General features: G+C 46.7%; 1 protein-coding gene across 4 annotated transcripts; it reads right to left on the reverse strand.

Moving 5' to 3' along the window:
• Positions 1 to 46: 46 nt before the first annotated feature.
• On the reverse strand, positions 47 to 26631 carry HEMK1 (HemK methyltransferase family member 1). 4 transcript variants are annotated; one of them, XM_069027794.1, is made up of 12 exons: positions 26465 to 26631; positions 25350 to 25431; positions 23607 to 24014; positions 23047 to 23138; positions 21972 to 22065; positions 10369 to 10518; positions 8262 to 8326; positions 6405 to 6454; positions 5064 to 5169; positions 4215 to 4310; positions 2372 to 2485; positions 47 to 2029 (listed from the first exon to the last, which is right to left on the reverse strand). In XM_069027794.1, exons 3-12 carry the CDS (start codon positions 23865 to 23867, stop codon positions 1993 to 1995), a joined length of 1065 nt encoding a protein of 354 aa, XP_068883895.1. In that variant the 5' UTR covers positions 23868 to 24014; positions 25350 to 25431; positions 26465 to 26631; the 3' UTR covers positions 47 to 1992. The 4 variants fall into 4 exon arrangements, with proteins under 4 accessions (XP_068883895.1, XP_068883897.1, XP_068883898.1 ...); XM_069027796.1 differs by having other exon boundaries at positions 26289 to 26631; XM_069027797.1 differs by lacking the exon at positions 26465 to 26631 and adding an exon at positions 26165 to 26184.
• Positions 26632 to 26735: the final 104 nt, after the last annotated feature.

Raw genomic sequence — 26735 nt, forward strand, 5'->3', positions numbered from 1 at the left:
TGTATAATGCTCTGTTTCATGCACAAACACTGCTAACACCCAGAAGAAATCTGAGAACTCATTTCTTTAAATTTAATTTTTAAACAAAGTCTGACAAACTGAACTTTAAAAATATCCCTAAATTACTATTAAAAACAAAAAATCCACAACCACACAACACTTTGACTACACTTTGTACTCATGGCTCTAGGAGGCCAGAAATCAGCTGTACTGAAACTGTATTTCCAAACCTAGGCTCAAATGCACTTTAACTGACCTATTTTTGTTCTTTCCTTCCTCAGATTCCTCTACTGTGTTTAACCAGGGCAGGTACTGCAGGGCAGAGCAGACTCACAAATTCAAGTAAAGAGTGTACAGGACATGGTAAACTACTGGGGTGGATAAATGTAGTGTGAGATGTACAATGGGTGAAAGATCAGTCTGTGAACAGAGCTGTGAGTAGGGAGAGGTTCCAGCTGGAACCCCAAGTGCTGGCTCATCACAGAGAGCTCAGGTGTCTGTGGGAAAGCAGGGCCGATGTTCAGGAGTTAAAGGGCTGAAGGAAAGACTTGAGGAGTGAGAGTGTGGGAGAGGCAGAGGGGAAAGGGAACAGATATATCAGTGCTCATGTAACACCCTCTGAACCTACTGCAGCCTTCCAAGAGACTCAGATTGCTGCTGCATGTCCTGCCTGGTGTCTCTGGCTGTGCAGTCCCAGGTCAGCTGGACAGAGCCTGACAGCTCCTCCCTGGCACACACACACAGCAGGGCCTGTCTGGGCACTCCCAACCCTCCTGAGTGCTCACCTTTGCTGGCCCAGCAACTGCTTCCATTGGGACTGGCAGGCCAGATCCTCTCCTTGCCTTGCCTGCCTTCCTTCCCTGGCTAGCTATGGTCCGGAAGAGAACTTGCACCACGGGAAACAGCAGCAACAGCAAGCAGCAGCTTGAATTTAATCCTGCCATTATTTATACTGACACGATGCTGACTGTCCACTTCAGGCACTTCTCTCAGTGCTGTTTCAGGTAGCCCTAGTCTGAGTCATCCTTCCCAAAGAGACAGACCTCAGCTATTCCCACGCCTGTCAAGAGACTGAGTCCTACTCCAGACTCAGCTTGTCCAATTTTGTACAGGACATTTCACCTCCCGTTTTTCAACTTCTCCATCTGCAAAACTGGAGTAGTGACTCTGGCCTTCTCTGTAAAGTCTTGCAGTTAAATGCCTCACATGGAACGTAGGCATTTCTATTACTATCAGAGCAATGTGTGGGTGACAGATGTTTATTCAGGCCTGCCAGCATCTCTGAATGATTGCAGTGCAATTCTTTTAAGGAGCCTGATCTGAAGCACTATCTTTATTACAATGCTGTGACTGCTTCTGGCAGCATCCACCAAGTGTCAAGGGCTGTAAATTCAGGTGCTGTAACATGTGCACTGATCCTTCAGTGACAATCACTCAGCAGGAGTGGGAAACAAAGGTTGTTTGCTATTGGAGCACCAAGATCCTGGAACAGAACTGCATTTGAAATGTGCACATCAGTTATGTCCTGTTATACGTGCAAATCCCTGTGCCAACATAAGCCAGAGTTTGGATTCATCATCCCATCTGGCCACAATCTATATAAATGCATCTCAAGGCCAATTTTAAAAAATAATTAAATTCTTTCTAGGCCAAATGGGTGATCTGGCATGTTGAGAAGTTGTATTTTTAATCTGGAGCTGTGAACTCTTCTGTCTTGGGTCCTGAGATGATTGAGTCACTTTAGCAGAGCAGACTAAAATGTTTCATGCAGTTCCCTGAGGAAGGTGAAACACTTCCACATGCTCAGCTGAACTTCTGCATCTCTGGATGAAATCTGTGTCAGGAAATGAGGGGTCTGTCACTGCATGGAGAGTCCAGCACTCTGGGGAATGGAGATTCTTTTCACAAGGCAGAAGGAGTTTTCAACAAGCTGTTCAGCCAGGCTCAAGAGCAAAAAGCATCCTGCAAGGAGAGTTATGTCTGACACAGTTGTCAGCTGCTTTGTTTCTGGATGTGCAGAAACCTAGGCCTGTGGGAAAAAGAAAGACCAGAGCTTTAAGTCTCACTAGGGACAATGTGCCTTCTACTTCCATCCTATAAAAGCAGCAATTTTCCAATGGCAATGACCCCACCAGAGCCAGTCACCCCATCAGAAATGCTCACCTGTGTCAGAATTTCTGACTCAAACACTTGCCAGGCTGTCTCAGGATAGCAGAAGGCTGAGATACTACCAGGGAGCCCCTATTTTGTCAAAGACTGGCTTCAGCCATAAAGCTTCTCTGGCTGAGCTCATTCTATATGTAAAGGTACAGGGACATATTCTACAAAGGACACAAAATCTGCAAAAAATTGAAGGCAAAAAAAGACTGACTTGCCACAGAAGTCCTTGTGAATGGCACGGAGGGTGAGCAGTAAGTCTGGGTGTGCCTGTAGCCAGTGTTCCACCATATCTGGATGCCTGGGATCAACTTCCAGAAACACACTCCTGAAAAGACACATTTGGGAGTAGAACTGGGGAGGTGCACATTTAGGTTGCTAAACTGATAAAAATTAAGATCTTTCTTTCTGTATGACTGACCAGTGCAGAAAATGAAAAGGTCAGTAAACACAGCACAGTCCAACAGTCCTAAACCAGGTCATAGCTGTCCATTTAAGATGCAGATCCCAGCTGCCTCCTTCAGGGGAGAAAGTGTTGATCCTGGGGGGAATTCTCATGGTACTCCTCTGTGTGAGCAGTTAAAGCCTTGTATTGAGATGCAGTGAGACCTTCTGAAGCCCACCCAGAGATACCACCAGCACTGTGTTTCTGAAACCCCAAAGATTTAATGACAGAAAGAGGTTTTGTGCTGCAGGAACACTGAGCACTGGCCTGGCAGCCTGGAGTCCCTCTGGGCATAAGCAGCAAGAGACACGAAGTACAAGTAAGTACACACATTCTTCCACAGTAAATATCTCCATAAATCAGCCATGAAAACAACACCAGCATTCAGGCCTACACAAAACTGATCAAATAACCTCAGTTAGGGCACCAGGGCCAGGCCTGGACACTGCAGGGCTATTTCCATCTCTGCCAGGCTTTATGACACTGGCTCATTCCCCATGTCCCCTCCCGTGACAAAGCAGAACTACCCCAGCTCACAGGCACTGATGGAGCTGGTTATGGCCTGGGACAGCACAGCAAGAGACAAGTTTAGCAGGCAAGGGACACAGGCCAAACCCCATCAAATGCTCTCCTGAGAGCTCTTAAAATATCCCACATTGAATACTCCCTACAAATTCACCAGGCTAACTACAAGCTGCGTGTGGATCTCATTTCTGACCTTAAAAAAAACTTCCCCTCCTCAACGGGGGCTCCACCTTATTAAACAAGCAAAAAGAGAAGGAAAAGAAATAATCTTAACAAACAACCCCTCAGGACCAGTCTCTATTGCTGGGAAATTCTGAGGAGCATCTTCTGCTCTTGTGGTCATGCAAAGCATGAGGAATGAATTCTGCATGCAGTATGCCTCTCAGTATTCCCATTCTTCTTCTCAAAACAGCAGATTTTCAACGACCTCTCTTATGCTGGCCAAATGTCAGGAATATCAAACACATTGTGTGAATGCCCTGGCACATGAACAGTACTTTTGGGTATCAGCATGTTGATCTTCAAAATGGATCTCACATGACAGAGAATAGGAACAATCAGTCTTGAATATTAATCATGGAGAAATTTAACATATAAGAAACTATCCCTGACTGATCTTCTTTCTCCTGGGATATTCAGCATTGTATACTGGCACAACAAACAAGTTTCCCATAATTAAAGGGTGGGAGGGAAGCAGAGATCTATATCCATCCTCAAAGAGTTCTACACTGCTTCTCCTTCCATCAGTTATTCTCCTTAGAAAGCTCCCCTGCTTTCTGCACTCTCTTTCTCAGCTGCTCTCTTCCATGTTCTTTTTGTTGCTGCTTTGACCTTAAAAGATTCTCACTTCACTAATGACCAGGAAACACCACCAACAGCCAAGGAAGGCTCATATCCCTTTATTAACCAATTTCAAGGTAATTTTGCTTACACACATGACATTTTGTAAACTGCTATTATCAACTGGGGCAATGAGGGGACAATTTTGCAACTATTTTCTATCTGTTTTGTTTTCATACAGAGAAGTACCGAACTTACAGAGGTGGATGGATAAAAGACATGAAATTCAAAAGAGGGTAGTGCTTACCCAGAAACCTTCAGAAGAGAAGGAGCCAAAGCCAGAATTGTTTTGATGACTCTCATGCCATCATCTCCCCCATCCAGTGCATCAAGGTCCTCATAGCTGGAGTGTGGGAAGAAAAAGACATTTGACAGCAATCCCTGTGGCCCTTGAAAATGCATCACCCCACACCCCCAAGGAGAAAAGTGCCCCTAACACACCTGAACTCCAGTGTTCCCAGGGCAGGTGACAGCACTCACCCCTTTTATGGGAAATACAGGGAGGGAGAAGGCAGCTACCACTGGGCTGAGAAACCCCACATTTAGCACAAGCAGAAGGCATCCCCTAAGTATTTCTGAAAATTAGGAGCCAACTGTAGCTGGGATCTCAGAGTTCCAACACACAGGTCTGTTCTCTCTAAGCTGGCCAGGGAGTGAGGGGGGTTGTACAGCAAGGGATCACTGCTTGATTTCCACCACGCCAACCACCAGATCAGGCTGTGGCTAACCCAGCAGAGCCAGCTGGGGTGCAGAAAGCTCAGCTGTCAGAACCTGCTCTGGTGCACATCTCGTACAGAGGTGGGGGCAGGACTTTCTCCTCATGTGCATGACAATCAATTTTGGATTGGGAACTTGCTAATTTCAAACTTTGTGCTTTTTCCATTTTAATAAATCTTTAAAACACTTTCATATTGCTTCAGGTCTGTAAGCAGTATCAAAGCAAGCCTGTATTATTATATCCCAAATAAAAACACCTACATTTTGCACGTGTATATTACACTTGCATGTTTTGTGTGCAATTGTGTGTGGTATAAGGAAGCAGACAGAAAACCTTGCTTTGACAAACAGGAGAGGAAAAATCTCTTTGTCTGATTACCGGAGGATTTCTGCATCCAAGGAAGCCATGTCTTCATGGAAAACATATGGGGGGTTACTGACTATGACATCTATGGGGCCCCAGAGCAGCAGCTGTTTGGCAGAACCTAGAAAAGAAAAAGAATCACAACCAGCTCTCAACCACAGCATCTTCCCTATAAGCTCAGTGTCAACACCCTCCCCAGGAAACTGTCTCCAGGCACATGTAAATGTGTTTGGCTCTGCTTTGTGATAATAAAATTTTATCCTGTTTCTTTCTGCAACAGCCTGCCCTGTTCCCTGTCCCAGGAATGCAAGAATAATACAAAGGAAAGCACAGGCAAAGTATCATTTTTTCCTATCAAGAGCCTGCTTAGCAGGACATGTTAAAAATCACAGGAGCTTGATGCCCTGGAGCTCTGTGCCCACCTGGATCTAAAGCAACAACCAGAATTCAGAGAGCCCACAAAGACCTAAGTGGGAGCTCAGACTGGCTTTTCAGATGAACATCATTCCTCTTACAGAGCTGCAGCAGGACCTCCAACGAGCTGCAGGGCCCCTCAGCAACAACAACAATGGGCTGCTCTTCGGCAGACCAGGAGCAGCTCCCTACACTCCTGCTGCTGTGTGACACAGGCCAGCCCTGAAACAGACCTCATGTAATGACATGAGGGTGACACTGCCCTCAGGCAGCCTCTTGGCACACAGCTTTCAGCTATAAGAGATAGCAGAGTGCCAAAAACAAGTGCCAGAAAGGTGTATTAATGAACCCACAGCTGCAGCTCCTGGCTCCACAGCTGCTAACAAACAGCCAAGCACTATCGACCTAACTGGATAGGCCCCACCAAATGTTAGTTTTAACTGGTTTCAGCTGGCTCTGGGGAAGAAAAGCATCCTTTCCTGGTTCAGCTAACCTAATTTCATCTGAGTAAGGTTGGGCATTTAATCCAAGCTAAATATCTGGGCTCCCTCTAACATCAGTGGAGAGACAGGCATGTTTATGTTTATCCAAAGCACCCATGTCAGCATGGAATGAATTACACTCTCTATATATTTGCTTCTCCCCAGCAACAGTAAAGAGCACCTGGACTCCCAGCTCAGACACAACCTTGGGACACATAAAGCCAGGAACAATTCACCTTCTGATGTAGTCAGGGGCTTCTCTCAGCTAATAATCTGCCCTGGAAATCTCTGCAGGAAAAGCTTCACTGCCTCACTTCTTACTGACCTTTTTCTCTATTAACTTCACTCTTCTGCTGCCTGCATCCCACAGTGGTCCCTTGGCTGTCTCTCATGCTTCCCTCCACCCATCAAAGACAAAAAGGGAAAAAGACAAAGGGATTGTAACAGTGAAAAGAGTTACTGTGTGAAACATTTTGGTGGATGATGTGAATCCTTTCTTGGAGTTGCAGCCTGTAAAATTCCAGATGCAAGAACAGAAAGAAGAAAGATTAGGAGGTGTGTTTGTGTGGATTCATGAACAGTACATTCTACAAACAGATCATTACATATTGCACCTCTTATCTGATAAACATATATTCACAACTGCCAAGATCTTCCCAGCATATTCTCTCCTCCCACCACAGTGGCCTTACACCCAAGTTCTACTCGCTTTGCTGAGGGCCTACAGTCCTGCCCTGTCAGGATACACAGGCATCAGGAAAGGGAGGGATTCCTGCACTGTGTGCCTTGTGCCCAGATGGATCTGGCACTGGGATTGATCCAGTAAGACTCATCTAAGCATCCAGAGAACACAGCTGGGATAAGGGAGCTCTGAAAAGCAGACAGGATCCAAGCTGGGTTCAGTCAAGAAGTAGCACAGCTTATCCTGCTGGCTTCTCTCCCAAGAGCTACAGGGCACCATGCCAGGGACAAGATCACAAAGACACAAAGAAAATATCCATGGAGACATATGAAGTTCTCTGATATGGCATTATACTCCCTCATTCACTCTTGAGCCAACAAGCAATGTTAATAAGCAAGACAATTTTCCCCAGAGGCCAGAGTTATAGTTTATAAAGGAGGCAAAGATCTGGCCAGCTTTTATTATATCAATGAAAAATTGCAACACAATTTGGTTTGACACTGACACATTAGGACGAAACCTCTGCTCCCCATTCCCTGTAACTGGGCTAGGAGGCAAAGGGTAATAGTGAGGTGACCAGTTTGGGAAGGGCTTGTTCCTACTAAGCTCTTCAGACTCACACACAAGCTGGGACTGGTTGCAAGAAGTGAAGAGATGCAGCCCAGTGCAGTCAGCACCAGAAGTAGCCCCCCCCCCGCAGTGCTGGCAGCAGCTTGGGAAAAAAGGGGTATGTGGGTCTGTGGACAGAAATCCCAGTTAACCAGCACCTCTAGAGACTCACAGCTGTACTAGACTCCATGAGAAACAGCAACAGGAATTCTTTCTGAGATGGCTCTAATTAATGCTTAGGGCCCAGCAGTTACTGAGGACATGGATGCAATCTGGAGCTCATTTCACAAAGCCCACAGAGACTCAGAAGCATACTGGGATTCCAGCTCTGGGGTTCCCTGTGGTAGTGATGGGCCAGAACAATCTGACAGAAAAGCTGAGCAAGTGGAGTCACTAGGAAGGACAAGGACAACCTGACAGACATCTTTTAGCACAAGGTCTTTGAACCAGCAGCTCTGAACATCCATCCAGCCACAGCACAGGTGTTTGAACAGCACAGGATCCAGCAGCACCATTCCCACCAAACCAAGACTGCAGGGAGGATGCTGAGGGACACCACACAGCACATCAGAGGAAAAGTGCTGCTTGACTGTGCACGCATCTCTATAGGAGCAAGGACAGAAACAAGCATGATCGAGGGAGCCAGAGAGAGAAAGGCTCAGGATACACCTGTCCTTAACCTCCCACGTGACATTAAACATTCCTACTTCAGTCCTGAGCTTCCTGAGTTCACAGACAGGGGTAAGAGTAGTTACCAAGAAATGCTTTGAAAACCCTTGACAAACAGCATGTGAGCACTACTGCTTTACTTAGGCTGCTGTCTTTGCAAAGCGTGTTCACAAGCCAAAGAAAATCACTCTGGTAAACATGAGCAATTTTTTTCTGGATTGTTACACGCTTTAGGAGTTCAACAACTAAACATTCTCTGGTTTCCAATGGTGATAAAACATGAACCACATGTACAAGTATTGAAAACTCAATACACTATGATTTAAAAAAAAAAAAAGAGTAAATGTGGTTGTGTACCTGTGTGCATTCTCCCTGGTGAGATCCACAGCAGCCTCCTCTTTATCCATGGCTATGACTCTGCTCTAGAACAGATAAAAACAACAAACCCCACCAAGCAGGTGTTACAACATCAAGATTCCCAAGCAGACTGCCAAACATGCAAGATCAAAACCGACAAGAGACTGTTCACTCTGGGCTCCTGGAAGGAACAGCTCCTGAGGAATGCATGTAGGGCTTAGCTGGGATCATGAGTGTAAGGCACTAAGGTGACTGAAGGCTCCCTGCAGCACAGCCAGCAGCCCACCAGAACAGGCAACAACAGAGGCACAGTGACTCACCTCACCTGACCCCTCACTGCTCCTGGAAGGGTGAGACTCAACACTCTGGCTAGTCTGGGCTAGGCACAGGCTGCAGGAAGGTCATGTTGTTGGATTTATTCTCCCTAATATAGACAGGATCCCTCCCAACACTAACACAACCACTTGGGCAGAGATTCTGGCATTTTCCATCTGCTATGCAGACACCTTTTACCCAGTTACTCCACTGCAGTCCTTAGACCACATTCACTGCCTGTATTGACTGCATGTACTTGACTCTGTATCGAGTATTTTAGAGTTCTCCAGCATAGTGGTAAGAGACAGGGCTCCACAGCTAAAGCTTTGTTTGACCTTCCATTCCACCCTGGGAAAAACACAGGCAAAGGCCTAACTTGGTTTTGCTTTGCTCAATGTTTTTTTAAGCATAGATGTTGGTATGGATTTACACAGAGAACACATGCTTGAAGAAACTGCTTGGAGATGATGGTGTGATTTGCCATCACTCCTAAGGGGATTAATTTCATGGTTCCAGGCCAGCACCCACACACATGAAGCTCACCCTTAAGTTGAAGGACACAGCTGAGACCATAAATGAAAAGTTGCTGCTGTTTACCCAGTACCTTAGTGCCAAATTCTGCCTCAAACACTAAGGAGATTACCCAGAGTGTAACTCCACTTAGCTGTCAGTGTGGCTACCATTAATTCTAATCAGTCAAGGCTCCTTATTTCCCTGGGAAAATAAGTTTGGGCTGGGAAAGGACTTTTTTGAGTTACAGGGGCAGACTGACACAGGTCTTTAAGTTAACAAGTAAGGAAAAGAGCATGAAGCTCTTCTCCTAGCTAAGGAAATCAGAACAATTATACTCTGAAGTCATGAAGCTCAAGTATTAACCTTCTCAGGTAACTGGGAGGAGGAACACCCCTTCCATTAGAGGCATCAACCTCTAATTCTTACATGGCAGGGCTTTTACTTCTACTACTATACTTCTACTTCTGTCCTCTAAGAGGAGGGGCTGGCCACAGCAATTCTCATTCCTGAGAAGGGACTGGCTGGTCTGCAGTTCTGAGGAGAGGGGAATACTTTTCCCTTAACCACACGCAATGAGATCTTGGATTCATTTCTCATTTTCCTGACCAAGGGTATCTCCATAAACATGTTACATGCCACAAGAATCAGGGGCAAGAAGGGCTTTGGTCACCCAGATATCAGCCCCCTTCTTGCTCTTTTCACTCTGCTCAGAAGCTGTGGGTTGTTACTAAGGAACAAAAGACTACAAAAACATGGTTTGGCAGTTGTGGCAGTGAGATATGCTAGTTTTAATTGATCCAAGTACTGACACTGCTATAATAATCCCTTTTGCTGTATCACTTAGCCTTCAGTTTCCTGGAGACAAGATCTTTTGATTCACAGAAAGGTGTTTTTAGAGATGACTTCCCCATAAATTCAACTAACAGAGTGTGTACCCATGCCTCAGTACCTCCTGTCCTCAGCCCAGGTTAGTTTCTAAAACCAGCACCCACCAGTGCTTCAAGGTAAGGTGATTGATAGTGAGCTGCAGCAGCTCCAGAATGAGCATATTCACTTCTTTCATTCTGATTACGTCTCTGCTATTCCTGCAGACAGATGGGGAGAGGGAGCAATTCCCAGATATCTCTACCTACTATGAACTTACAGAGCCTGACTGTCAGAGACCTGAGCTGCCAAAGTCCCATCAGAGAAGTTTGTGACATCTCAGCGAAGATGAGCAGAGTGGGATTATCCTCTAACAAAGGCACCTATTGCAGCAGGAGTACTGAAGGGAGCTCACCTGAGGCAGTTTGCAGAGCAGACTCAGAGCAATTGCTCCAGAGCCACAGCCTATTTCCAGGATCACAGGATGAGGAACAGGAACTGGGAAACATAGGGCTGAATTCTCACATCTCTGAAATTCTTCCTCCACAACTAAAGAGACAAGATCCTAAAAAAACAAACAAAATTACCAAGGGAGATGTTTTGACTCACACCTTTGTGATCTGAGGACTGAAGTTTAAATTTTTTAACTCTGTACGCAGTGAAATGTATTTTTGTTGCTAATTTTAAAAACACAGATGGTAGCAATGGAACTGACATGCCAGAAGTCACTTCAGCTCCATCTGCCCCACAGGATGCTTTGATTAGTAACCAAATCCTCAGGATACAATCTCCCACAGATCCTCTGAAATCTTATAGCACTGTTGGGAAAAACAATAACCAGACAGCTGGAGCACATTAGCTTCTGCAACACCATTTTATTTACCCCAAAATTCTGGCTTTCAGAATTCGTAAGCTTCAAAACTCAAGATTTCTACGCAGTGTCTGTAGGGTAGGTGACCAGGAGGCAGTTGCACAGCTCCTAACAGCATATGAACCAATAATCCAGTGTGCAGATGAAAAGCCAAGGCAATGAATTACTAAATGATCCAAATGAGCAGCTCCCTGCATGGATTTTAGGTTGTGGACTCCTACTACACTTTGCTGCTATAAAGTCACATGGAAAAGATTTTCACCCATGCTCCTGGATCTGTATGCAGCTCTGCCATTGCTGCCTCCTCCCTCCCCTCACTCTTTTCTTTTCTAAATCCCTTTGCCATGTTATATAAAATCCAACACAGCAGGAGGGGTCTCAAAAATTTCTAAGGTTTGTGAAAATATAAAAGAATATAAGAGAAAGCACACGTGCCTCCCTCTGACTGCAGCATGAACTCCCTTTGTTATTCACTGGAGAAAACTTCAAGATGGAAACCTTATGAACATCTTGAGTGCATCAGCAGCTCCTCCCAGCTCCCTCCTATCCCTGTGCTTTCAGGGCACAACAGTACACAAAGCCCTTGCTGCCCTAGGTGTTCCCAACGTGGCTAGGATTCTCCACTTGAGAGGGCTGCTCTTGGATCTCTCCAGATCCAGAAAGTTTAACAACATTTACAAAAAATAACTGGCATAAGATGGAATATTTAAAAGGAACCAGTCCTGGCAAGCAGGTCAGCTTTTCTTTTACTTTACAATGGCTTTTGTTGGGAGCCTGATCTGGACAGGCTTGTACATAAGGGCAGAAGCCCTTCCTTGGACCTCCCACCCTAACTGGAGCACAGCATAAGAGATGCCTTGTGCAAAGTTGCAGTATTTCTGAAAAGATTCATTGCTATTGGTCATCCTTCACGACAGGCCACTCCACATGTGCAGTAAGTGGGAAGGGAGATGCAAATAGGTATAAAAATGACGTGTTCAGGTAGATGAGCTTTGATGAACCATCCCTGGAGCAGGCAAGTTTCTGGACTGATATCTAAATATACTCAGCCAGGGATGAGGAGCCACACCCCAATGCCCTGCCCTGGTCACCATGTCATTACTGGCATTGTCCTTATATGGGAGTTTGGCCAACAGTCTCCAAAATCACAAATTCCTCACTGCTGCTCTGGGATTCCTTTCCTAGACAATTATGGATGGAAACAGTCTCACAGGCTCCCAACCTGGAGGAAACTATTACAGGATTCAGACAGCAAAAGGGAAAAATAAACACCTTATCTACCCATTTTTGTCAGAAGTGACTCTGGCCATTCAGCCAAGAGCTCCAGATGAATCAGTCTGAAAACACTCGGGCACTGCAGACAGCCAGAGATTGCAACCGCAGCTGCTTTGGCGGAGCAGGTGAGGTGCTGAGGATTCCAAGACCACAGAAGGCACCCAAAAAATTCTGCTTTGCTTTTAAATCACTTCTTTAAATATCAGCCATTTCTGGGCACTTAACAAACATTTCCTGGAAATCTCCTCAGTAACTCAGAACCATCTGTTCCCAGAGTAGCACAAGTTACTGATTACAAATGTCCAAATGTGACTTCCATACACTGGAACTATTCTAACCATTTATTAACTTCCTTAAGGTTTATCATTAGTAATTTCAAGCTTGCTGGGTTTTAATGGAATGCCTACTTTACACATTCCACAGAAAAAGCATTTTAGTGTGCTTGCCAAAGCTGCTATTTAAACATGACCGATTTCAGGTTTTACCACATAAAATATACATAAAATGGGATGCTGATACTACTTAGGCTTTGTATCCTGCTTTCTGAATGCCTTACCTCATTGTTTTGGTTATTTCACGATAATTCCTTTCATGATAATTCTTACTGAGGCAAAGGCTGGTTTTCTCATAATGCACATTTACCATAATAGTACAAAATTAAAACACATTAAAAATAATGGGACAACCTAAAGAAATGACATCTTTTTCAGGACATTAGTATCTCATTACAATAAAAGGTTGAATAATTATTTTCAACTTGACTGACAAGCAAAGAAGATTTATTCCAACTGGCAGAGAATCAGGAAAATTCAGCAACCATGACACAGAGTATGTCCAATCATTCCGCTCCCATTGCCACTAGGTTCCAGGAATGATTAAATTATCAAGAATTGTTTTGAAACTGTATTCATCAGATTCTTCTCAGTATTTTTCACCTTGTAGCAAATGATCCAACCAAAATCTGTGCTTCTCCAATCACACCATCACCTCCAAAATACCACCGCTGGAAATTGATAAATTACAGCACTTTGCAGAACACAGCAGAGCCCCTTTCAAATCTCATCTTGGGAGATGAAGCATTTCTGGCCAAGTATTACAGTGTTCACACAAAAACTACAAAATACCCTGCAAGTCAGACATTCCCAGTCTCTGCACAAGAATCCGACTGGAACCACAGCTGGGGAAAAGCAACAAAGAGGCCAATGGTGCTAAAAAGAAGTGTCTGGGATTGGCACAGAGAAACTGAGACTGGGACAACAGCAACTGGCCAAAGGCTGGGTCTTTATTGGGTAGGACACCCCATGTCTTCTCAGACTGAACAGATTCACAGCACAAATACCTACTAATATAATGCTAACATTGCCAAAAGCCATTTCAACCATCAGTTCGATCACCAGCTTTGAAGGCTGAGATATGAAATGACAAAAATTCCACTGGCAAATAAAAGAACACACTTTGTGACCCAATTCCATATTTGCCCACAGCACGCCAACCACTGGGCAAAATGAATGCTCAATTGTGGAGTTATTAACATTCAAATTATTGTTTTCAGTATGAATCATTTTTGTCAGTTACAACCCAGTCTACAACAAGAAATTCTGCTAACCAGTGCTACAGGTACTGGCAGAACTATTTTTATCCTGGCGCCTGCTGTACACACACATGTGGGTATCAGTGTGATAATTGTGTCAGAATGGGGAAATTGAACATTTTGAAGAATTTTTCTCCCCTAGTCTGTGCAAGAAGCTCCTTCCTGCAGCAAAAGCCAGTTTTGGGAGGAGTGAAGGGACTGAATGGCAAACAGAACCAGAAAAAATCTAAAATTCTCTGCCTTCTTTTACTAGTAATGGCAGCAAGGTGGAAGGGAAGGAAGGTCCCCAACACGGCTTGGGCAGCCCCCACAATGGAGCTGTTGACACCTGCATGCAGGGGCAGACTGCACATTTCATTCCATAGATGGGTGAGCAGAGGTGTTCAAACAGCCAGGAGGAAAAGACAGAAGTCACATGGAACAGTGAACTCAGCAGCCCCTGCTTTTCCTTGAAGTAAATCTTATGTATGGCCATAAACTAAAACACAAGAAGTTTCACCTCAACATGAGGAAAGACTCTTTACATTGAGGGTGGCAGAGCACTGGAACAGCTACCCAGGGAGGGCATGAAGTCACCCCCTTGGAGATACCCCAACCCCACCTGGACACGTTCCTGTGTCACCTGGTCCAGGTGACCCTGCCTTGGCATGGGGGTTGGACTGGATGATCTGCAGAGGTCCCTTCAAACCCCAGCAGTTCTGTCATTCTGTGATTACCCTGTGCTTACATGTACAGGGGACACAAACGTTTGCTTCTCATGCTACCTCATTTCCAGCACTCAAGAGGCTCTCAAGCTTTTGTCTCTTAGCCAAGCTACTCACAGGCCGTTCTCACCTTGTGATTCCAGGAAGTCTTGCTTCACTGCCAGATTCACCCTAAGTTTACACTGTCATTTATTTGGGTTCAACTCCCCCATCTTCTCTGTTGAGTGCAACAAATGCAAAACTTTGTGAACATCTCCAGCTTCCCCTGAGCCTCCACTGCACCCTTCCACCCACAAGTGTGGGTCCCCAAGGCCCCCCAGCAGCCTCTAAGTTCTCACAGCTCTTGGTGTCACCTCTGCCCTGTGGCCAGGGCTCTGGTTCACTGCTTTTCTTGGAACTGCAGCTGCACAAAGGAGCGTGAGGTCAGGGGCTGCCAGCACCCAAACCACAGAGGCTGCAGAGCTGCAGCCCAGGCAGAACCGGCACAGGCTCAGCCGGGTTCCACCCCGAGACAGCCGGGAGGAGGCAGCAGAGATTCCTGGGCTCAAGGGTGGCTGCAGAGCCGAGCACAGGGACAGAGCTGAGTGGATCCTCTGCTACAGCCCAGCACCGGGGAATGACCCATCATACGTTTCTGCCACCAAAAAGGACAAGCTAAATAAAACAAGAGGAAGTGAGGAACGGGAAAGGCAAGGGTGGAAGTCACAAACTCCCACTGCATTCAGTACAAGCAGCCTTTTTCCACGCCCCAGAAGAAAGCAGGGAAGACAAGGTTCCAGGGTAAGTGCCGGGGTGGCAGAAGGCTCTAAATTCCCAGGTCAGTCAACTGGACAAGGAAAGCAAAAAACCCAGGAAAACCCTGGTAACCTTCTCTCTGCTCTCGCACACTTCCTGGGAATATTTTACTTATTTGTGTGCTTTCCAGAAACTTCTGTTCTCAGAATCCAGGACTTTCCATAGAGCCTGATCTGATATTAACCTAACCACCCCTCCCCTCTTGTTTACCCACTTGGCTGCCAATCAGCACATGACAAAACACCACAAAGCCAAGCTGGAAACCCAACTCCATGGCAATGGCCCTAGAAGATCCCTGCCACATACCCTGCTTCCAAAACCAAGCCTCCAAGCCAGCCCACTGCTTCGTGGGCAGGCAGGGGTTTTGTCCTGGGCTCTTCTCCCTGGCACTGTAGCAGGAAAGAGAAAAATCACAGAATATTCTGAGTTGGAAGGGACCACTGAGTCCAGCTCTTAAGCAAACGGCCCATGTGGGGATCGAACCCAATGTTGCACAAAGCCCATGAACTCCCACTACAAATGTATGGGAATCAAAGCACCTGAATAACTCTAGGGGAGCCACCAATCCTGAAAGAAAGGTTGGCTTTAATACCTAACACTGAGGAAGGGGTTTGGCTGAGGTCACACAACAGCAGCTCCTGATGTGTCAGGGCACATGCCACGTGCTGCTTCATCTGTTGGAGCAGAGGCTGTGACAGCACCCAGAAATTACTTTACCAACAGGCAGCAACCCATACGTGCTCGTGCCCAAGAGACATCACCACAGCTGTCACATCTAAATTTAGCCATTCCTGAGGGGCAGGAGTGGATCCAAGTCACTGTACACTGACCATACTTCAGGTGTCCAGCACAGAGCTCTCTCCAGAAGCAAGGTATTTTCTTTCTCTGCAGATACTGGTATTGACCACTGCCAGACACAGCATCTGGACAGATGCACTAGTCTAGCTTGCTAATCCCCAGCTCTAGTTACTTGGATGTTTGAAAAGAGCTTGGGGGAGGAAATGAAATTTTCTTCCCCTCACGTGGGAATCTCCTTGAGTCCCATCTGTTACAGCCATTTTGTAGCTTTTCTCCAGTTCTAGTCCCACATCCTGCTTTCACTGCTGATGAGCTACAGGACTCAGCTAAAACACATGGAAACAGAAGCCTCTTTCAATCACAACAGGGAGATTAAAACCCCCCAAAAATACAGGCATTAACAACAAAGAGATGTGTGAGAACATATTAAAAAAGTCTATGTAAGTTAACCTGGGAAACAGGTTTGTGCATGTCTTAAAAGAACAGCTGCTGCTTTCCCTGCCTTCAGCACAAATTTTAGCTTTAAATTTCCATTTTTCAGTCTGTCCTGAAAATTACCAATTTGGAAGTAATTCTATGCACTAGCAGGGTCTTGTTTTCTTGCATAGGAAGCCAGCAGAAACTACCACCACAGTTCATCTTGGCCAGTCAGCCAGGTACAGCCCTGTTTCTTCCATCCTTTCCTTTTGAACAAGAAGAAATCTGTCTGGGGAAAACATTCTGTCCTGATTTTCAAGTGGCCAGCAATAGACTCTTGCTAAGCTGTTTCAGCATTTAATTACACTGTCTGGTGAGATGTGCACCTTTTCTTCTGGCCTGCAGTTATAGTGCTTATTATACACTTGTCTGTGAAACAGAGGGACTTCAGTTTTCAAATTTCTGCTGTCTGTGCCAGGTAATTTACCCCTAAGCTTGTTTTTGATGAACTAGACAGTCTTTAACAACAAGGCAGACTTTTTCAAGCTATTAATTCACATACTGTTCTTTCTCCAAATCTAATTTTCCACTTCTTCTTCAAGCAGTCAGTAACATAACTGGACATAATAGTTCTGCAGCTATTCCGCTGCTGCAATACTCATTATTTAATGCTGCTACGTGCACATGGGCACTCCCCTGTCCCACATGCAAGGATCCCATCAGCCCACCAGGCAGCAGAAAGCATGTGCTCCTGGTCAGCCAATACCCCTAATATACTGGAGATCCCAAATCTTTCTCCAAGCCCTTCTGGCAGCACAAGTCCCTCAGCCACAAGGCACAGGCTGCTCTATTTGTCTCTCTCTATATGATCCCATTAAACACTTGTGCCTAGCTCAAAGGGCAATTCCAATTGCTCTGCAGCAATAACAGGCTCCCTTCATGATTGCCATTCCCCAGCCTCTGTGCCACAGCCCACTTGCAGAAAATACTGCTCTCCTCCAACACACTGATGAAGTACTGCCCATCATACGGGCAAAATCTGATCTGTGAGGCCACAGCAGCAATGCTCCAACTTAAGTACATTTGCTCACAGCTCTATTTTGACAGATAGCAGTCAATTTTTGATTTGTTAAATAATGCTCTACTGCATTTATGTTTAATAATACCTTATGCAAGTCTACACATATTTCAAGAAAGGACCTTAAGCTAACGTCAAGACAAGGCACTATTAGCCTTCTCACTTCCCAAACTGGGAAGCCCATTACACAGAAAGGGGAAGCAGCCTTCCCTTGAAGAGACAACTGGTCAGAGGCAAAACTATGAAAAAAAGCCAATCTCCTGACTCTTGATTAATGGCTGTACTCACTAGACAGTGTGACCTTTAAACCTTTCCAAGAAGTATCCATCTGTGTTAAAGAAATTAGGGAAATGAAAGGACATTTCTGCATCTAAGGGTTCCTTTCAGCCCTGACTGGAACAGAAAATACGTCACTGCTTTGAAATAGAACACTGGAGAGAGAAAAGGCCCACCTTGCAATCTGTTTATTTGCATATACAGGTCAGGGAGGGAAAATTCTCCCTTCTCTGTGTGCTGGACCTTCTTGAAAGGTTAATGATTATGTTTAGCTAGAAGTTAAACTTCATGAAAGGTTTCTCTAAACCAATCTTTGACTCAAGTGCTTTCACAGAACACCCCACACAATGAATGCCATTCCACAGGCAGGTGCAAGTTAACAGCATTGACTTTCAGGTTTCAAGCATGTTATTGTGGGAAAGAAACAACCTGTTTTGGGAAACAAGCAAAAGAGCTTAAAAATCACAGGTAGAAAAAGAATAGACAGAGACATGACTAAAAATTACAAATGCTGTGATGAATGACTGAAGTGTTATACAGTAAAAACTAAATGTTTTCCTTTTTGCAGCACCGGAAGCAAAGAATACACCTTTTCCACCTATGATACGAGATTTGCTGTCACGTGATGCCAGGGAGGTTACACACAGACAAAGAGGATTAAACAAATTAGTGGGGGACAGATCCATTAGCAATTATTAAGCAGGACGGCCCCAAATCCAGCTTTGGTAAGAACAGTCCTTAACTGCTGACTGACAAGAGAAGGAAGGACCCCTCCACACCCATCTTTTCTCTTGTCACTTTGCTCCCAGCATCTGCTAGGAGCCCGGATCGATTGCTGCGAGGCACAAGAGATGGCCATTTTTGTTTCCACTGATCAAATCAGCTTTCTCAGAACCACCAGAAATCCTGGGATAACGGATAGGGAACCGAACAGGCAGGACTCGGCGAGCCTGAGCCTGGAGCGCCCTCTGGGTGTGCCAGGCGGGTGTGCGCGTACCCCACACCACTCCCTCGGAGAACGCCCGCACCAAGCCCAACCCTTCCCAAAGGAAGCCATGGTGAGGCTTCATAGAGCCTGCAGTCACCTGGACAAAACAGGAGTGACGTATCCACGGCTGGCTGAATTCTCCTCCTCTTTGTCCTGTTTCTCCCAAAGCAAGGCCTTCTAAAATTTTAGAAATTGAAAAAAATACTTGTTTTTGGGAAAAGGTCTTTTTTTTCCATTAACAGTGAGGGAGCAGAGTTGAGACAGCGGTGCCTTGACATCACAACAGTAATCACCTCACAAAGATAATTCATTGTGCACACCCCATAACTTTGCTCCAAACGTTCCCCAGTGCACAGGCCTGGCAGGATGCCAGGTTCCAAAGACCCTCACAAACCCACTCAGCACTTGCAGCAGCCAGTCCAAAGCTTTCCTCTCAGCAGGCCAGAGCTTAAAGCTAGTTCCCTACTTTTGGCTGCCTGTCCCCTCCCAACATGGATTCCCATGGAACAGAAGAACAAAGCCACATGTGCTGAAAAAATATTCCCAGAGGGAGAGAAAAGGAGAGGGCTCATCTACCAGAGAGAACTAAATAAGCACAGGGGCAAATTTCACACAGGACAGAATTAAGCAGACAAGGGAGCTTCTCTCTCTGCGTGTGTCTCTGTCCCCAGGCCTGAAACAATGCTCGTGGTTTAAGTCATGCTGTGTTTAATTTCATGCCATTACCAAGGCACTGGGAGCAGGAGTCATAACCCTCCTGTTGCAAGCAGAGAACAACATGTGTGTCATAAACATGGCTCCCCTTCTTCTCAGACTCGAATCAACCCACAGGAGGCACCTGCAGAAGCTACATACATAACATTAAGAAGCTAATTTTGAAGCTGCCTGTGTATCTGCACTAATGAGTCAGTTTAGGGAGTCACATTTTCCCAGCCAAAACAAGATATGTGGCTTGTGTGTGCAGTCACAGATGAACCTGGGATAACAATTAACTGCTTCCTCAAGAACAAGGACTATTTATAGAAATTATTTGGTGAAAAGTTTCAGCACTGCTGGTTTTAAGAACACTGCAGACAAATTCTAAACAAAAGGAAAGCAACAGGTGCAATGGACTTCAGCATTTCTGAAAGCAGGTATTTCATTGCAGTTTTCAAGTCCAGTGAAGGTTGAAAAAAATTACTCTGATAAAACATAGACAAACCCGAAACCAAACACATCACACAAAGTCTGAGATGACCAGCCTGTCCTTCCAGCAGAAGGAAAGGACCTGGACACCACTTTGTGCACAGGTTACACACAGGACACAGTTCCTGGAAGCAGCCATGTCCTACCAGGTGCTGCTGAATCACTGGATCTTGTTCCCGTGGCTCTTCCCGTCACAGGAACCTCCCCAGCACATTACAAGCAAACTCTCTGTTGCCCACAGAGCTCCATTCCTGAATCATTATCATAAACTTCTGGTTTTCTGTAATAAATGTGCTAAAAATGTGCCTTCATAGGAAGTTAAGTGACACAACAAATAAAGTTTTGCCAGAGACAAGGTTTGGGTTAAGCTGTTTGCACTCCAGTTTTGCACTGGGGTATATTAAGTGGTTTCAACCACAGCACCACACTCCAGTTTGGGCCAGTGGAGATGCTTTTACCAAAATCAGGCATGTGGGCTCAATTAACAACATTCTCAAGCATTGGGCAGCCCAGCTTCCACTCCACACAATAGGCCTTTGTTTAGAGCCTGGCACTGCATGAGGACAGTCAGAGCACAGCTCCAGAAGAAGCCTCGCCAGCAGATATTTTGACTTGCAGAACATACAAATTCTCCCTGATTTTAACGCTCCTGTTGCATCCATGAACTAATTGGGATTTGAAGGTTGGAAATACTCTCTTGAATCATCCAGAGCAGAAGTACTGTTGACAATAACAAAGCCAACCATTGCTGGCTCCAACTGGCAAAACTATTTATTGGAACTCCATCTCCAAACTCAATCACCACAGCATGATCAACCCAGACCAGGCAGGGAGCTCCCAGCCTCTCTGGACAAAAGTGTCAGCACTATTGATTTAGGGCCCAGCAGATGCTCCATGAGGTGCTGCTGATGTCCCACACCAAACCAAGACTCTGGTTCTAAATATTCTTCTACAGGCTGACATGAGAGCATGTCTATGTTGCAGCTGTGCTGATTCCCACTGAATGCTCTGGAACCCTCTCATGATTTCAGTAGCACCCTCTTCCTCAAAGGCACAACAGAAGCATAGGCTGTCTTTGTCTTTTTTGTTTAACTTTTGCACATTACAACAGACAGTTGAAGAAATGACTACTAGACTCAAACAGGTTTAAGCTTCTGGGACTCATAAATGGACAAGGTAAGAAGACCACTTCATCTCCAAAAGTTAACACAGGCTTCAGAAGAAAACAAATTCTCAGAAGGTAAAAAACCCAAACCAAACTAAACACCCACCTCACAAATCCTAAGCTCTCTTGCAGACTAGTAAACAGAAAGTTTCCTAGCTAAGATGGTCCATGTGCTGAAAGCTAGGCTATTGTCAGAGCAAGTGTCACCATGTAGATCTTAAGCTCTTCTACAGCAGTGGGAACACTGGGGAACATGGAGTTTTAACTTGGTCATGTACGGCTGTCCTTTGCATTCTTATGACCAACAATCACATTTAATTCCAGCCCAGGTCAGAATTTACCTTTCAGTTTCCTGTATTTGTGCAGAAACCATCAAGGAGCCATGAGACAGACAGTAGGTGCCATTTCCTACCAGCCTGCACATGGACACTCAGGCTCTCTGGATTCCATTACTCTTTTCCTACTACTGCAGGGTTCTGCCAGCATCCTCTGGACAATGTTCAGACTTCTCTATGCACTAAGCTACCGGGAGATAGCAGTAGAGGTTTTGAACTTTGCAGGAGTCCTTGCTACAGCAGAACTAAGGAAGGCAAAGCCACCTCCTTCCATCAATGGCAATTGATTTCTGTGTAATTAAGGGATACATCAGCTTGCAACATTCGCTCTGAGGCAGGAGGCAAAGGTTACCAGCATCAGTTCCAGATCACAAGCTTTGAATCACCCCCATTCTAAAAGAAGTGGAGTGATCTGATTTCCTCATCACTGCAGCCTCACAACATACCGGATGCCTTCACAGCAGTGCTCTGATTGTATCATCTCATGTAACTCACTCACACATCCAAGCCCACCCCCACCACAACCCCCCACATTCATACCTCTGTTTCAGGCCGTGGAATAAATACTGGGGGTCTCATCTTCAGGGTCAGGTCCTGGAAGTCCCACTCTCCAAGCACGTACTGCACTGGCATCCTGCAGCAGGCAAAAGGAGTGTGAACACTTTGGGGCTGCACTCTCATGCCATGCTTACCTCATTGCTAACCATAGCCCCTGCTGAGGGCCAGCAACTGCATGAGCAAAGTGCATGTGCACGCTGAGGGAGCTGGGGGAGCTCCCTTCCCACAGCTGAGTTTGTTATCAAGCACTGGAATTGGGAACTACAGGTCAGTCAGCCTCAGCTTGATACCAGGGAAAGTGATGGAACAAAGAGCCCTCGAGGCTGTGTCCAAACATGCCAAGTGCAGGAAGGTGACTGGAAGTAGTCAGCCTGGATTTACAAAGGGGAAATCATTCCTGAGTGACTTGATAGTCACCCATGACACAATGAACAGCTCGGTGCATCAAAACCGCGTGTCCTGACTTCCCCAAGGGTTCCGATACTGTCTCCCATAACATCCTCATACACAAGCTGATGAAGTGTGGACTGGATAAATGAGGTGGGCTGGAAACTGACTAAACTGTCAGGCTTGGAGGGCTGATTTCAGCAGCACAAGGTTCAGGTGAAGGCTGATCCCTAGTGGAGTGCCCCGGGAACAATATCCTGTAACACCTTAATGATCCGGGTGAAGAGACAGAGAGCACCCTTGGCATGACCACAGTCACAGAGAATTAACTGGGAGGAGTAGTTAACAGACCAGGTGGGTGTGCTACATTTCAGAGAGACCTCTGGAGAAATGGGCTGACAGGAATCTCATAAAATTCAGCAAGTAGTAATATGAAATCATATAAAGTGAGGAGGAATAACCCCATGCACCAGGACAGGCTGGGGCCTGACCAGCTGGACAGTGGCCTTGCAGGTGGATGAGTTGTGCCTCTCACTTGAAGCACCATGAGAGACCATCACAGCACAGTTACTTGACATCTGAGCTGCCTTCTGTGTGCTGCCATTCTCCTGGCTGCTCTCAGTCTGAAGGAAAGCCCTCCACAGGAACAAGTACAAGAGGATGCTCCTACCTTTGTAGCCGCTTGTGGCTCAGCTGCTGGATTTGCTCCTGCTGCACTGCTGTAAGTGGAGTGTAGAGGCTTTTGGAATCCAGGCTCTGAAACTGAAGACAAAGTCACTTTAAAACCTGCCCACTTGTGCCACTGGAGGGGTCCTCTGCAACCCTGCCAAGGGCATCGTCCAGGGTGACACAGGATGCTGACAAACACAATTGCCTGGGACTGCTAGAAACCAGATGGAAAGTGATCAGAAGAACCTATCTGCATGTTTAGAAACAAACCTTCACAACTGTTCTTCTGCTACTTTTTGGGATTCACAAAAATAAGCAAAATTAAGAATCACTTCATCAGGCAAGTCAGGGTGGGTGTTTATGTTACACTCTGCAAAGGAGAGCATTTAAGAGACCCCTGAATATTCTACTGGCAGTAATAAACTATACCTCACCCTCTCTGCCATCTAAGGGAGGGTAAGTTGTTCTACTCCCTGTAAGTGAGATAAAAATGTAAGGGATTCAATCAAAATGAAAAAGTGAGAAGCACACACAGACCTTATTCTTCTCCTATTACTTAACTGTTTTTGCTCCCAGGACAAATGACACAATATATTGACTAGATTCTTGTGCTTCAGGGATCCCATTTGTCTCAAACACCTTCTGCCAGTAGTTGACCGTATCAGTGGCAGTCATGAGCCCAGGTCTTGCACTGCATCTCTGCCTCAGAGACAACTGCTTTGGACTGAGGACAGCACCCTTGCTTGGAGTCAATTGCCCTGGCACATGCTGAGGTGGGAAGCTCAACAACTTCCTGAGCAGTGGATGGCTGAGTCGTGTCATCGTGGCTTCCACACGTGTTCCTCGTTGTCACCTACTGATCTGTCAGTGCTGAGATCCACCTGGTGCTACCACAAGTCCCTGTGGCTAAGCACCAGCTGACCACAGTCAGTGGGTTCTCCACAGGGCAGCATTTGCAGCTCTTCTAGGCTAGAAAACAAGGCAAGAGAACAGCCTGAATCCACTGGGCTACCATATCACAGGTTCCCTTCTGACAGAATGCAGACTCCTTGCCCCAATCCCAGCCCACAGGCACAAAACCAATTACTCAGACCCTACAGGTAACAAAGGACTACCCCCAAAAAAGACTCACGTGACAGCCAACCAGCCCAGCCACTGCAACCCACTTCTTCCCAGAGCTGCCCATCTCCAGAGGCCAGTCTGTGCCCATGGCAGGGCAGAAGCGAGCTGCCCACACACAGGCACAGCACTCCTGCCTGTCCTTGGTCCCAGAAAGCCACTGACACACCAACCTTCAGCTCCAGCCCTTGGCTCTCCACCCCACAGGTGGGTCACCCCGGCTTCCCTGTAGGAAGACCTTCAGTCTCTCCTAGACTATTTCTTTTATTCCTCTCTCTGTTCAATAAACCTCAAGTCCTAGGTTGGCAGGGATGCTCACAGAAGACCTGGCCTTCATGGATCAAGGGTCTTTCACACTGTCACCATCCCCAGAGGGCAAAAAAAGGGTCACAGAGCCAGAGCTGAGCTGCTAAGAGCAGAGGAAGGAAAAAATCTCACAATGTACTAGAAGGAAAAGAAACACTTGAAGAATGGAAAGGCCAGAAAGGGCAAAACCCGCCAGAGGGAAGTTGGTCTCTTAAAGAAGAGAAGAGGCACAGCCAGAGAGGGAATAAAAACAAACAGGATGACTGCAGGAGACAAAGGGAATGAAACCTTACAAAACAGCTGCTGCATATCACACTTGGAACTGTGTGAGACAAACAGAACAACAACCACATTTTCCTGCTGTGATCCATCAGAAATGAGGGCCCCTCTCCTTTCTGACTCACAGTCCCCGGAGCAACTGTGGGTTTCCCTGAGCACCCATTCCCATTCCTCTATTTATGGCTGCTTTTCAACACTGTCTTGGAGAGGCCTCAACCTCCTCTACTCCAATTCCTCCAGAAAATCACCACACAAACAACTAAATACCTCTCCTGAGCAGCTGGCAGCTGCCCCCTAGGAATGCTGCTGCAGGGAGAGCCAGGGAGACCGGCTCTGCTCCAGCCTGGCAAATGCTGGCACCACAGTCCTGCTCCTGCTGCACAGGGAAACCCTGGAACAGTCAGGCCTCCACTGCCCTCCTTTGTAAAATCAAACACAGCCCAGGGAAGCAGCAGAAGGAACACCCTGCAGCAAAGATCTGCAGATTGTCTTACCTGCTACCTCCTGGCAAAGGGGTGGATGCTGTAAGAGCCCAAGGATGCCCTTTGTACCATCTGCATTACTCTGTCAGAGAGACAAACAGCCCCTATAAAAACTTACCTTTATGTTAAGTCTGTCAGCTGCAGTATTTATTCAGAAAGCTTCCCACTCCAAGGCCCTGTTTACTTCTACAAGAGAAACACTAAAGGAATGAAACATTAACAACCATTAGCATTGTTAGGGAGGCAGAGAAGGCCTTAATTGGCCGTGGTTGAGATAATTTGCACAGAATCACAGAATTGTTGGGGTTAGAAGGGACCTTTGAAGATCATCCAGCCCAACTTCCTGACCGAGGCAGGCAACAAAGGAACGTGGCCAGGTGGGTTTGGAATGTCTCCTGAGAGAGAGACTCCATGACCCCCCTGAGCAGCCTATTCCCTCAGTGTAAAGAAGTTCTTCCTAATGTTGAGGTGAAACTTCTTGTGTTTTACTTTATAGCCATTACTCCTTATCCTGTTACTGGGCACCATCCTCTTGACAACCTCCGTTGAGATCTTTACATGCATTGAGATCCCCTCTCACTTTTCTCTTCTCTGGACTAAACAGGCACAACTCCTGCAAGTCTCTCCTCATAAGACACATACTCCAGACCCTTCATCATCTTTGTTGCCCTGTGCTGGACCCTTTCCAGTGGCTCCTTGTCTTGTCTCTCTTAATAAAGACCAGCTACTGATGATGTGAAGCAGCATAAGGTAGCATGCTTCTTCTTGCTACAAACACTTGTCTGAACACAAGTAAGGAGCAGATTTTCTTTCCCCCTGCAGTTCCGTAGTTTGGTCCTTTCAGCCCCAGCTCCCACTCCCTGTAGCCTCACACGTGCACAGGTGGCTGTGGAAAGGCCCAGCCACTCGCACTCTCGGTCCTGCCCTACTCACAGGCTTGAGCAAGGGCTGGACCTCGCACTGTCCAAGTCTCTTTCCAGCTGCTGTCAGCGTCCGGCTGAGCCGGCGCTGCAGAGCCCCGTGACCACATCAGAGAGGGCAGCCAGGAGGTACCGACCCGCGGCGGGGAACGAGCCCTGTGAGCAGCGCCGGGACCGGAGTGCGGCTCCTCTTCCAGCCGCTCGGCTTTCCCTGCACATGCAACACCATGACCATGGCGGGGGCTCCCTCCGCCTGAGGGGAGAGTGGGCCCGGGGCTGCTCTGAGGCGAGCGCGCGCACAGCGACGCCTCACCTCATGGCTCCCTGCGGGGTGGGGGGCACAGCCCGCTCGCTCGGGGGCCGGGAGCACAGCCCGCTCCCAGTGGGGCTGGGGGCACAGCCGGCTCCCGTCCCACGGCAAGGCCGTGAAAGAGCAGCCGAGCGGCTCCCGCCGCTACCGAGAGCGGCGCCGGCCCGCTGCCGCCGCGCGCATGAGTGACGCATGAGTGACAGCCGCGCCGACCAATCGCGAGCCGAGCCCCGCGGGCGCCGGCCAATGGCCTGGGGCGGCGGGCGGCGGAGCG

This window comes from Aphelocoma coerulescens, chromosome 12 (assembly GCF_041296385.1).
Source record: "Aphelocoma coerulescens isolate FSJ_1873_10779 chromosome 12, UR_Acoe_1.0, whole genome shotgun sequence".
NCBI classification, from domain to species: domain Eukaryota; kingdom Metazoa; phylum Chordata; class Aves; order Passeriformes; family Corvidae; genus Aphelocoma; species Aphelocoma coerulescens.